At 33.6% G+C, this 13,112-nt stretch overlaps 2 protein-coding genes across 5 annotated transcripts; both read left to right on the top strand.

Annotated features, from left to right (window-relative positions):
* The first annotated feature begins 370 nt into the window (after positions 1–370).
* On the top strand, positions 371–4,663 carry LOC103488373 (cytoplasmic tRNA 2-thiolation protein 1). Of its 4 annotated transcripts, none has more exons than XR_007819467.1 (11): positions 371–605; positions 1,043–1,157; positions 1,258–1,400; positions 1,472–1,591; positions 2,332–2,444; positions 2,534–2,626; positions 2,738–2,768; positions 3,254–3,320; positions 3,433–3,544; positions 4,031–4,382; positions 4,524–4,663. XR_007819467.1 is itself a non-coding variant. In XM_051082162.1 (10 exons), exons 1-10 carry the CDS (start codon positions 504–506, stop codon positions 4,065–4,067), a joined length of 933 nt encoding a protein of 310 aa, XP_050938119.1. In that variant the 5' UTR covers positions 371–503; the 3' UTR covers positions 4,068–4,663. The 4 variants fall into 4 exon arrangements, 2 of the variants coding, with proteins under 2 accessions (XP_050938119.1, XP_008445303.1); XR_537431.3 differs by having other exon boundaries at positions 2,728–2,768; XM_051082162.1 differs by having other exon boundaries at positions 4,031–4,663.
* A 3,001-nt stretch (positions 4,664–7,664) lies between these two features.
* On the top strand, positions 7,665–12,763 carry LOC103488372 (L-ascorbate oxidase homolog). Its single transcript, XM_008447080.3, has 8 exons — positions 7,665–7,880; positions 7,992–8,101; positions 8,343–8,613; positions 10,897–11,002; positions 11,181–11,526; positions 11,634–11,999; positions 12,089–12,167; positions 12,357–12,763. The coding sequence occupies exons 1-8, from the start codon at positions 7,755–7,757 to the stop codon at positions 12,567–12,569; spliced, it is 1,617 nt and encodes a 538-aa protein (XP_008445302.1). The 5' UTR covers positions 7,665–7,754; the 3' UTR covers positions 12,570–12,763.
* Positions 12,764–13,112: the final 349 nt, after the last annotated feature.

The following is a 13,112-nucleotide window of genomic DNA, read 5'->3' as shown; positions in this document are numbered from 1 at the left end:
ATTATTTTGATTTAGGGTAAAACTAACTACCATAAATATTTTTCCATTCTTTTTTGCCTGAATTTAGCCCTCTATGGATGAAAATTGTGCATATACAAATATACTGTATTTGTTAAGATCAAAAAATAAAATAAAATATCACATATGACAAATACAGTGCATTTGTACACAGTTATAAACTTTTATCATCGATAGATTCTTATGGATTATGAGTGATAGACCCTACATGGTTTATCAATGATACTCCTATCAGTATATCATCGATAGATTTTGCTATATTTACAATTTTTTTAAAATGTTACTATATACTTCGTTATTTTTAATATAACTTACTTTTTAATCTTGAAAGTACCTCTCCCTTCCCTCTCAAGTGTCACCCAGTACCCACCCTCTGTGGCCTTTGGCCTTTTCCTTCCCTTCCGGCTTCCACCGAATTTTACGGTTCGTAGTCGAACTGAGTTTCCCATCACCTTGCACCTACCAGGAAGCCAATCAAACTGACAATGGAGGAAGCCGGTCCCAAACCCAAGAGGCCCGTCTCGTCCCTTTGTTGTTTATGCAACAACAGGAAAGCTGCTCTCAAGAGGCCCAAAACCCTCCAACAGGTTTTTTTTCCTTCCACTCTTATTTCTTTCTCTCTCAGTTTTCCTCATAACTTGCGTTAATCATGCTCCGAAATCGCTTCGTGAAGATTGTCGAGATACTTCTTTTTCATTTATCTTAATTACTTGGCTCCATTCAGATGTAAATTTGATGTCAATGTGATTGCCAAGGGCAGAATTCCCTGTTTTTCCTTCTTCAGTTTGTTACCTTTGAACCCAATGAGGTTATATTGATGGGTTTTATATATATACTTTAGTAGTCTTCCTCACTCGTAGATTCACAAATTTGCAACAAGCTTAGCAAGTGATTGTCAATATTAATTGGGGAGGAAATAACTCTAGAGGGGTTCCAAATTTTCACTTGATGGGTTTGATATATCAAATACTTTAACAGAGTTCAAGGAGGATATTGTGTATCAAGGTGTCTATTGCTTTTACAGATATGCAGAGAATGTTTCTATGAGGTCTTTGAGGAGGAGATTCATCAAGTTATTGTGAAGAATCAGTTGTTCAGACCTGGGGAACGCATTGCTGTTGGTGCATCTGGTGGAAAAGGTGAACACTGATTCTTCCTAGTTCTAAATCATCTTTAGTCTTCAAGATTGTGTGAAAATATATTAGCTTGTAAATTACATTGTCTTCCCACTTTATGCAGATTCTACCGTTCTTGCTTATGTGTTATCAGAACTGAATCAGCGGCACAATTATGGTTTAGATCTCTTTCTTTTATCAGTTGATGAGGGCATCACTGGATACAGAGATGACTCCCTTGAAACTGTGAAAAGAAATGAAATTCAGGTGAATCAAATAATTTCTACACGGTTACACTTTGAAAACTTCCATTCTCACCTTAATTTTCCTGTTTTCAGTATGGATTGCCACTACAAATTGTATCATACAAGGATTTATATGGATGGACAATGGACGAGATAGTGAAAATGATCGGTTTGAAGAATAATTGCACCTTTTGTGGAGTTTTCCGTCGACAGGTGTGAAACAACTCCTGCTATTACAGTAGTATTTGCATGGATTTTATTTTTCTGCTCTTTAAAGGAAAAGGTTTCAAACCATTTGTTCCACTTTATTGCTAAAAGTAGTTGTTAGTCATTATTTTATATGGACCACTTCAAAATTGGGAAAATGGTGCTTCTTCCTTGGGTACAGACCTACAGTAGTAAATGCCCTTTGAGGCTTATTTTTATCCTATGAAACGAAATAGTGTTTAATTTAGGATATGGTGTTGATACTACCACTGAAAAAAATGCCCAGGTGATGGTGGCATTCTACTGCTGAGCAGTGTTTAACTTTGTTCTGTTTGATTGGTGGTTATTGAAGGGACTCGATTTTTTTTTTTTTTTAATGTTGCTTTTTCAAGGTTTCAATGTATTTTCAAGACAAGCATCGGCCTTTGCTTGTCTGATTTGAAGTTTCCAGATTTAAAGCTTCTTTTTCTTGGTGTCTCTCTCACTTCTATTTGAAGAATTTTCTGACTTATGCTTAACCGGAATTGTATTTATTCTAGTTTATGTATCTTATTGATCTATGTATTACTATAAGCATACTTGGCAAGTGGTTCATTTCCTTGTATATTTTGAACATTAGTTTCTTTTCATTTATTCAATAAAAAGTTGTCTCTTTTTTTATATAAAAAATATGTCTAGAGTCATAATTGGTTGAGGTGTGTATTAAGCGTGGTTGCATTGTATTGATGGAGTTTTTTCTCCTGAAGGCTCTTGATAGAGGTGCTGCATGGTTGAAAGTAGACAAGCTTGCCACAGGGCACAATGCAGATGATATGGCTGAAACAGTTCTATTAAATATATTACGAGGTGATATTGCAAGGTATTTTAATGGTAACACTTCTTTTTTGCCGATTACTTTTGTCCCTCATTCGGGCTGCGTTAGACTGAAGTGATACTTTGTATTTGTAGATTGAGTAGATGTACTGCAATAATTACCGGTGAAGATGGACCAATTCCAAGATGCAAACCTTTCAAATACACATATGAAAAGGAGATCGTAATATATCCTTATATTGTAGTCTCATAGTTCTAGAGCAAGTCTTGCATCATGCAATTTGATTATTGGTTGATGCTAGTTGTAAACCTTAACCATAGATGTTCACGTATGCTTACTTTAAGAAGCTGGACTACTTCTCCACCGAGTGTAAGTTCTTTTTCTTTAGTTGTCTTTTTTGTTTTTTTATTTTCCAGTCTTCTGTGTCTTACTAATTGATAATAAATACAAGTTTATTATATGCATTTTCCGTCCTACTAGGCATAATTAACTTTGACATTTGATAGATTGAATGTTAAGTTGCGATGGGTCAAAAATACATGCTCGAGCATGATTCATCAATTGTAGGTTCCAAAACTAGTTTTGTCTACAACGACTTTTCATTGTTCTAAAGTAATCATTTGCTTCTACAGTGTGTTATTGTCTGAAGAGATATTTTGTTGTCATAATAACTCCAAATATTTCAGCTTCAGACTTTGTATATATCTCCTTATCCAATTGGAATTGTTGCATTCTTGTTATGCTTGAACTTATAATGTTCTTACAAAATGTTCAAGTATTCTCATATCTTATCCCACACTCTTGAAATTTGGCTTGACTTTGTTCATTTCCACGCATGTTTTTTGAAATTGCAGGCATTTATTCTCCCAATGCTTATCGTGGTTTTGCTCGTGAATTTATTAAGGATTTGGAACGAATCAGGTTTCAACTCACTTTGTCTTTGCTTGACAAAAAATTAGCCTTCTCCAGACAAAGATTGTATTCCCTCTGATTTACTCTTACTAAGCTTGTTGTATTGTGAACACTAATGCAGACCTAGGGCCATTCTTGACATCATTAAATCTGGCGAGGATTTCAGGATTTCCACTTCAACAAAAATGCCTGAGCAAGGGACGTGTGAACGATGTGGCTACATTTCAAGCCAGGTGTGCTCTGCTTTTGTTTTACCTGATAAGAATCCGAAATTGCGCATATGGACTGGGATTATTATGCATTCGTAATAGATGTTCCCAGCCTGATTTGAGCTAATATCATCATCTGAATCTGGTCATATATCTTACATCCAGAATTCGGTTGTTTGTAGATTATATAGTTCCTCTAGATCTTGAAGTATTTTTCTTCTTTCTCGATTGTCACCCCCCCCCCCCCCCCCACACACACACATTTTACGAAGCTGCTTAACTAGTTTTGGATGCGACCTAGTGTCAAATGACATTAGGAAGTTGTTGAATTTTCTGTCATTCTATTTCTTTTACAACCGGTCGCCTAGAATACGTCTTCCAGCTACATCATGTACATCTGCAAGAAAGCTCTCACAGCTCATTTTGCCATTCATATCTAAGTTTCTTAAATTTTACTCTCGTACAATCGGATATCTGAGCATTTGTTTATCTCCCATTTACTTAATGTAGAAATGGTGTAAAGCTTGTGTTCTGCTCGAGGGCCTAAACCGAGGTTTACCAAAGCTGGGTATTGGGCGCAGTCGGGGGCTTGATAGCGAGGGGAAGAAGGAAACCATTGGAAGTAATAATGTACATACGAGAAGCATTGAGAGCAAACAATGTGGCTCTTTAGATTTCTGAAGCTTCTTTGTTTGATGGTCAAGGAGTAATCTAAGAAGAATCAGTCATTCTTCACTGTTTGTGATTGAAGAAAAAAGGCAAATGGAGAAAACGAAATAGATCATGATTCAACATATCTGATTTGACACCATCAATACAAACAATGAAATCCACTGGAAAACTACAAGCGTCCATGTAGCAGGTAATAACCTCATTGTAAAACATAATTTTAATATCTATCCTCTTATATTTTGAATTTGATTTCAATTTTGTTCAATCATTTAGATTTGAATTTTAGGTTAATTTAGTCTCTAAATTTCAAGATTTTACCATTCAAACACAGTGTAAAACACCACAAACATGACCTGACCAAGAGCTGGTTGGCGACAGTGATGTGTGCAAATCTCGAGTGGGGTTTGAATTTCATTGAGAAAAATGAAATAAATTAAAAATACTACTATATGAGAAGTGGTTTTGTTTTAAGCAGCTTCCGTATCGAATGTGAAGGACAAAAGTGTTTCATAATTCTCGTGTCCTGCCGCAGCCGGTTCCCTCGTATACAGTGTTTTACCCTTTTATTGTATTCATTCATTCCGTTCAAAGCTCTCACCGAATATTTCTCCTCTATCTGTCTTTTCATTTTCATTACTTTATTATTTCCAATTCATCGAATACTTTTTCAAGTCAGGGGAAACCCAATCACGAGATATTCTTGTTTCTAAATTTTGCATATTTTTACCTCTTTTTATCTACTTCTTACATTTACACTACCATTTTTTTCACCCCTTAAAACATTATTGGTTAAATTTATCATTTTCGAGTAAATATGGATTAATTTGGAGGGATCAAGAATATGATTAGAGTGGCTTTAAACATGATAAAATGGATATTGACTATTTTAAAATCACTTTTAAACATGCACTTAGTTGTCAAATTTTCAATATAATGAATTCATACGCTATAACTTTAAATATTAATGATTAAAGTTGTGTACATCTCTTTAGACCACACAAAGGAGTGAAGTTAACTCCTAAGTCATTATTACACTCAACTCTCGCCTTTAAAGTTTTTATTTTTGCACCGAAACATAACGGGATTGATTTAATCAAGTTGAATTTCCAACTATTAATATCATTTACTAATCTAGTAAGTTGTGTAGATTATCTATAACTTTATTATTATTGTTATTATTATTTTGCGCATGCTTAACTATTTTTCGATAGTTTCAAAACTTTTATGAAAGTGAACAAAAAATAAGGTAATATTGCAACTTTTGAAAAAATGCTTTAAGATTATTTTTAAAACAAAGAAAACGAAGGTCAAAGATATATATTTTTTTTATAATATTTAGCATTAATAATACATAGCAGAAATTATGAAAATTTCATTGTTGAGATTATGATATCATTTATGTTTGAAAATGTATGGGAAGGAGATATTGGTTGGATTTGTGAAGTTGGGAGATGGATATGGGGAATTGGATTTGGTTAGAAAAATGGGAAGAGAGGGGAGAGGGCCAGATGTTTAATTTGATCACATGGGTTTTGGTAAGCGCCAAATGCCATCCCATGTGAGTCCCCAATTGCTCCCATTTTTTCTTCTTCAAAGTTTTCCAATTCCCAAATTATTATACCCCAACCCCACGCACCGACAACCATCCTCAACATGCATAATACGCATAATTAAACATTAATAAACAAAACTTACCATCCGTTTCGTTTTGGTTTGTGATCCGTAAATTATTTTGAAAAAAAAATAGAGTGTCTAATACTAGAAAACAAAAATAAATTCTTCTTTTTCATTTATTTGAAAACATGTTTGATTTCAATTCAAAAATTTAGAAATTCGTATTTTACTGTAAAGTAAAAAATGTAACAGTATATCTCATATTTTTTAGCTTTTAAAATAAAATTTAAAAATAAAGAAAATAATTCCTTAAAATAGTTATTTCTAGGATTTTTTTTTTCTAAAAAAAGTATACTAAACATGTTTGGATTACTTTTTTTTTTTTTTGTATTTTTTGGTTTGAAAATATAAAAACAAAAATGAATAACAAACTAAATGGGGTCTTAGAATTTTGGTTTCTAAATATTACATTTTTATTTTTAAAGTTTTGAGTTTGATTAAAAAAATGCTAAGGTTTCAAAATGTTAGCCAAGTTAGTTTTGCTTCAATTTGATTTAGAGACCGATCTAAACTAATTGAAAAGAGTCTAAGGTCGATCATTCAATTGAACATCGTCAATCCCGAAGATAAATCATCCAAGAATATCAAAGTCCGAATGTTGATTCTTCAAAATACCATTGAGCCGAAAGGTTTGATCTAAGAAGATCAATAATTCATGGACCAATGACTTACAAGTTTAAGGATCAAAGTTTTTGGATTAAGAGAAATAATTATAGGATAAAAATAAAAGAATATAAGACTTATACTAAAAAGTACAAATCAGTTAAATTAAATTAAGTTCATTTCCCCTCAGTTAAATTTTCTCATCAAAATATCACAAAAGTTGTGGCAGTTAAATCTAATTTCTTCTTTTATTGTTCTAATTTACCATCTGTATACATAGTTTATCAATCACACAAATGTTTGTATACATTTGTTATTACTTTTGGACCTGATTTGAATTCTTATTCATTTCTATGTTATTTTTCTAGTACACATTATCCCTCAACTTATATAGTACAATTTATGTTACTACTTATTAGAATAAGTATTGATAAACTATTGGTCTTTTGTTTTTTCAATGAATTGGAAACCAAGATAGGGAAAGAACGAAAAAAAAAAAAAATAATTGAAGCATATCCATATTATTTCAAAAAGTAAGATTTAGATGATAAAATGAATATCAGATCTACAAAATGATTGGTGACTTTGATGGTGAGAAAACAAATGAAAAAAGAAGAAGAAGAAGAAATAACGAGAGAGAGAGAGAGAGGAGGGACAATTTTGGATAGTGAGTTTTCACAACGACGAGTGATGTTAGATATATTAGTAATTTAATAGGTCTTTGGTGGTGAGTTTTTATAAATTCTTAAATATTTACTTTCAAGGGACATTTGACCTTAAGATTATGAAGGAGTTGAGTTCTCCACGTTTGAGGAAAGAATTAGGTTTTCCATAATTATTCATTTCTCTCTTTTTCACTGTTCCACTTCTTCCTTGATCCTCCACTAAACACATACTATCATAACATTAGTATCATAATCTTTTCCCAAATTGTATATTATCATAACAATAACAAGTAGAACTATTATAATACTAGGATTATCATAATATTAATTTTTTCATAAATAGGTCGTTCTTGCCAAAGTCTCGATAATTAAGTGTATAATAATATTTTAATTAATAGTAAATATAAAAGATTAGGTGTACAGTAATATTTTAATTAATTATAAATATAAAAGATAAAAAAGAGGAAAGAAAAAACTACGTCACCTCACCCCGGCTTTTCGGTCCTCTAAGGCTTTGTACATTCGCTACCTACTCTGCAGTCTGCACTCCCTGAACCCCTCCGCTTAAATATAAACCAATCTCTCCCTCCAATCTCCATCGCCATTTCTCCCTCTTCACAATGGGATCCTCTCTCCTCTTCCTCTTCATTTCCTTCTTTGCCATTGTCGGAGCTGAGGATCCTTACCGCTTCTTCGACTGGAATGTCACTTACGGCACTATTTACCCCCTCGGCCTCCCCCAGCAGGTTTGCTATAACCTTTTCTCTTCATTTTCCATATTCATTCTTTCTCTCTTTCTTCCTCCATTTGTTAATGGATCCGAATCTCCTCTCTTCTTCTTTCTTCTTTCTTCTTAGGGCATTTTGATTAATGGCCAATTTCCTGGCCCCGATATTCACTCTGTTACCAACGATAATATCATTATCAATGTCTTCAATAGCTTGGATGAGCCTTTTCTCCTCTCCTGGTAATTTCTCTCTCCCTAACTTTTACTCGACATCTCAATTTTAGTTTATGAATGTATGTAAATGTGTTTTCTAGAATGCTACGTGTTTATTCGTTAGACTTATTTCTGGAGTTAATTTGGTGAAATTTGGGGGTTGGATCTGGTTTTAACTTTGTTGAATAAGGTGTTTGGGACAATGCCTGTAAATTATCGTTGTTATTGGATTTAGTGTCTAAATTTAGGGGAAGTGTTATGTAATTAGGAATGGGATTCAACAGAGAAGGAACTCGTATGAAGACGGTGTGTACGGAACAACTTGCCCCATTCCTCCAGGGAAGAACTTCACTTACATTCTTCAAATGAAAGATCAGATCGGAAGTTTCTATTACTTCCCTTCTCTTGGCTTCCATAAGGCCGCCGGTGGTTTTGGTGGGATCAGAATTCTTAGCCGTCCTCGGATTCCTGTTCCGTTCCCGGATCCTGCCGGCGATTATACAGTCCTCATCGGTGACTGGTACCAAGCTAATCATACGGTAATTAATCACTAATTAATTATCCCTTTTGCTTTCAACAACTTTTCAAAATTAAGCAATTTTTATTGTTTTTTATAAAGGGGAGATTCGATTGAACTTTTAATCAATCATATTAGTTTCGAAATTGAGCTCTGGCTAATGTGAAAAGGTGAAAGAATATTGAATAATAATAGTCACGGAGCCAGATTGGCGGGGAATAGGGAATCACCTCTTTTTTTATTTTATTTTATATATATATATATATATATATATATATATATATATATATATATATATATATATAAAACTTTCGCTATATATACTAGACAAAAGAAAATTAGTTAATTGTATTAAAGACTCCACGTAAATATTACCTTATAATAAATGTCTTAGACTTTGCCTTCTGTCTTAATAAAACAACTTGAAGCGGTGATAATAACTAATATAACTTTTGTAGATTAAGATTGAAAAGGAAAATTTAATATTTCTACTTTATACGGAAATTTTCTAATTCAATGGCCGTCTTTTTTAACACAAAAAATAAAAAACCAACATTATAATAAATAAATAAATAACTCGATACGGACTTTCTTAACCAACAATGTAGAATTTATTAACACTAAATTTTATTTTATAAATACAAATTTATAATATGAACAAAGATAAAAGTTACTGCAAATGGTAAAGCTTAAAGTTTTTGAATAGGTAGATATAGATAAGAAGAAGTGTTATATTTTGTAAATATTTTAATTTATTTGTATATTTAAAAATAAAAAGAATGCAGATATATTTTTTAAATAAAAGAGTACATAATTTGTCACGTACACAATTGAACTCACGAGTGTGTTCTAGATCCGAAATGTTTTTCTTATGTTTTTTTTTCTTCTTTCCTTTTACCTCTGTCGGTAGAAGACGTAGACCATTGCTGGTTCTAAATGCTTGACCCATAATCTTTGTCTCTTCAAATCCTTTTTGCTTCTCGCTCTAGTCTCTCTCTACTGAGATTAACAGCTGGATTTAATTAAAAAGGGTGCTTTCTTTCTTTAATGGTGCGGGCCATGGTTGCCTTGGCTGTCAGTGCGATAATCATAAGCTGAATTTAATTGACTTTGTTACCAACGGCATGTGCCTCTATTTGATAAAAGAAAAGCCTTTTCCATTGTGTTCCTTTTTCCCCTATTTCGAAAGGAGCTTTTTCTATTGTTGGGTTGTATGAAAGCGCTTTTACGAATTAGTTTTTGGCACTGAATCCCAGGCTCCCAAAACGCGCTTTCTTCCAACTTAGGATCCTCTCATTAGTTTAACCCTATGAAACTCCTCTTTATTAGGAAAAAGACAACTATATCCATCCCACACCTCATCCTTTCCTTCATCGTTATGGTCTTTTCTTCTTCCCTCTTTATATTTACCAATTCCTTTTCAGAGAAGGGTCCTTTTTTTTTTTTTAGAAAAGATCATTTGCAACATTTGTGAAATGCTATATGACAAAAAATTTGTGAAAAGCCACCCTTTTTTGTTTGGTTTTTGCCTAAGTTTTTAGCCTGGTGTATTTGGAATGATTATAGCTGATCAGTTGACATAAAATATTTGTTATCAACCTTTATGCTTTAGATTTTATTCATTCCTTCTCATGCTGAATTGAAAAATAGAATTGTTAAAATTACCATTTTTATTCTTATAATTTGGAATTTGTACTTATAATTTATAATAAGCAGGCAATTGCAATTGACTAAACAATAGTAATTTTTACGAAAATAAAAATATATGAACATGTTTTTTAATTTACTGTTAAGTATTTTTTTTCTTAACTAACTGAAGAAATTAAATTTAAAATTTAAGATTTATCAAAAATAGATGACTAAAATTAAATAAGTCCAAAAATAAATCGACAAAATAGAATACCACCATCATTTTTATAATACCTGAATTTCACCCATCAATTACTCGAAAATAAAATTCACCTACCCATTCTCCAAACAGTCCAATTGACGACGGGAGAAGAAACAAAAGTGCCCTCCTTTCCAGTCCTGCTCACTTTTCTGTTTTTGCTTATTATCCACTTTTAATGAGGGGGTCGTTATTACTAGGATGGGCAATATGGAAACTATTAACTTTTATCTGTTTTTAAGAAAGTGATTCCATCTCGAGTAAAGTAGAAACACACACGATTTATTTAGAATGTAGAAACAGAATCTTCTTACATAACTAAATATGGATCTGACATCTGAGCATTATTCCTTTCCCCTAAAATAATTTAGCCATTTAATTTTTTAATGTACAAACTAATTGAATTTGTTTTTGCAGACGTTGAGGGCCCAATTAGACAATGGCTCAATGCTTCCTCTCCCCGATGGAATCCTCATCAATGGTCGTGGACCCAATAGAACTGCCTCAATCAACGTGGAACAAGGTAATAATAATCGAAAAGCACTACCCAATATTTTTTAAATCGATGGAATTTGTATCTAGTAGTTATTAATTAAGAATAGAGACTTGTCTACGATCTTACTTGAACATGACCTGTTCTATAAATTATGCATGCATGTAGTGTTCGAGACTCATCATTGGTTGTGTATATGTGTTATTAGGAAAAACTTACAGGCTGAGGATTTCAAACGTGGGACTTCAAAGTTCTCTAAACTTCCGAATTCAAGGCCACAGAATGAAGGTGGTGGAAGTTGAAGGCACCCATACCCTCCAAACGGAATTCTCTTCCCTTGACGTTCACGTAGGCCAATCTTATTCCGTTCTTGTCACTGCGGATCAGCCCGCTCAGGACTTCTACATTGTGGTTTCTTCTCGCTTTACTACTCCCATCCTCACCACCACCGCTATTCTCCGTTATGCCAACTCCGCCGGCTCCGTCCAAGGGCCGCCTCCTGGTGGCCCAACTATCCAAATCGATTGGTCCCTCAACCAAGCTCGAGCCATCAGGTAATCCTACTTTAATTACTACATCAGTTTTATTAAACCCTTTTAACATTTTTTTAAAAAAATTGCTTTTCGTTCAATAATGTGAAGAAATTGGCATACGAATGCAGAACCAATCTTACAGCCAGTGGGCCACGGCCGAACCCACAAGGGTCGTATCACTATGGTATGATAAACACGACCAGAACCATTGTACTGTCGAACTCAGCCGGAATTGTGAACGGGAAGCAAAGATACGCCGTGAATAGCGTGTCATTTATTCCAGCAGACACTCCGCTGAAGGTGGCAGACTTTTTCAAAATAGGAGGAGTTTTCCGGGTGGGAAGCATTTCCGACTGGCCAAACGGTGGAGGAATCTATCAAGACACCTCTGTTATGGGCGCCGATTACAGAGCTTTTGTCGAAATCGTTTTTCAGAACAACGAAGACCTCATTCAGAGCTGGCATTTTGATGGCTACTCCTTCTTCGTTGTTGGGTAATTAACATTCGTTTATGATTCTTCTTCTTCTTCTTGTTCTTCTTCTCTATTTTTTTCTTCTGAAAACAAATGGTTCTGAATTTCAGTATGGATGGAGGGCAATGGACATCGAATAGCAGAAACCAATACAATCTACGAGACGCAATTGCACGCTGTACTGTTCAGGTACAACCCAAACTCCTGTTTTCTTTTGTTTCTATTTGATTACGTTTTTTTCTTTAAGTTTTTTCACTGGTCAAATAAACAACTAACCGGCCCTAATCAAATTTCATAACTGAAAACAAATATCTCAATGTAAAAAAAACAAAAGAAAACTGTTTAAAGACAGAAATGAATTATTGCTAATTTGGGCAGGTGTATCCAAAGTCATGGAGTGCAATATATGTGGCGCTAGACAACGTTGGAATGTGGAATATAAGGTCAGAATTTTGGGCAAGGCAATACTTAGGACAACAATTTTACTTGAGAGTTTACACTCCATCAACGTCATTAAGAGATGAGTACCCAATTCCAAAGAATGCTCTTCTTTGTGGAAGAGCCACTGGCAGAAGAACCAGGCCACTCTAATTTCCCCATTTATCACCATATCATTTACATAATCTTCTTCTTCCACCTCGGAAAGAAAAAAAAAAAAAAAAACCATTGATCATTATTGCTTCTCAAAATTAAAATGTCCTTAGCTCGAGGTCATTTATTTATAATTTTTTTCTTTAATTTCTATTCATAGCATTTCATTGAATTGAATGTCCTTTCTTGATCTTCTTGCACTTGCAAAAGTCGATTTTTTCTCTGTTTAGGTCATAAATATTCTTATGTTTGAGATAATTAAAGGCTCAATATATATAACATTGTCTCTTAGTCTTATTTCCAATTCCATTATCTTGTGCGGTATTCATCCCTAGCAAACTTTTTTATTTTTGAACCAAATACTTCTTAACAACCACGAGAGCTCTAGGAGGCAAAGAAGGGTACAGATTACTATTAATTACATCCAAATATCAACTAGAATGTGATTGTCTTGGAGGCAAATTTGACTGAACTCCTCCATTTGATCCTAAATTATCAAATAAATCCAAGTATTAGAATTTTGATCTTAAATTTTCAAAGGGG

The sequence above is a fragment of the Cucumis melo genome, chromosome 3 (genome assembly GCF_025177605.1).
Source record: "Cucumis melo cultivar AY chromosome 3, USDA_Cmelo_AY_1.0, whole genome shotgun sequence".
In the NCBI taxonomy this organism is placed as follows: Eukaryota; Viridiplantae; Streptophyta; class Magnoliopsida; order Cucurbitales; family Cucurbitaceae; genus Cucumis; species Cucumis melo.
The sequence above is the reverse complement of the archived record's forward strand: the minus strand, read 5'-3'. Positions and strand labels throughout refer to the sequence as shown.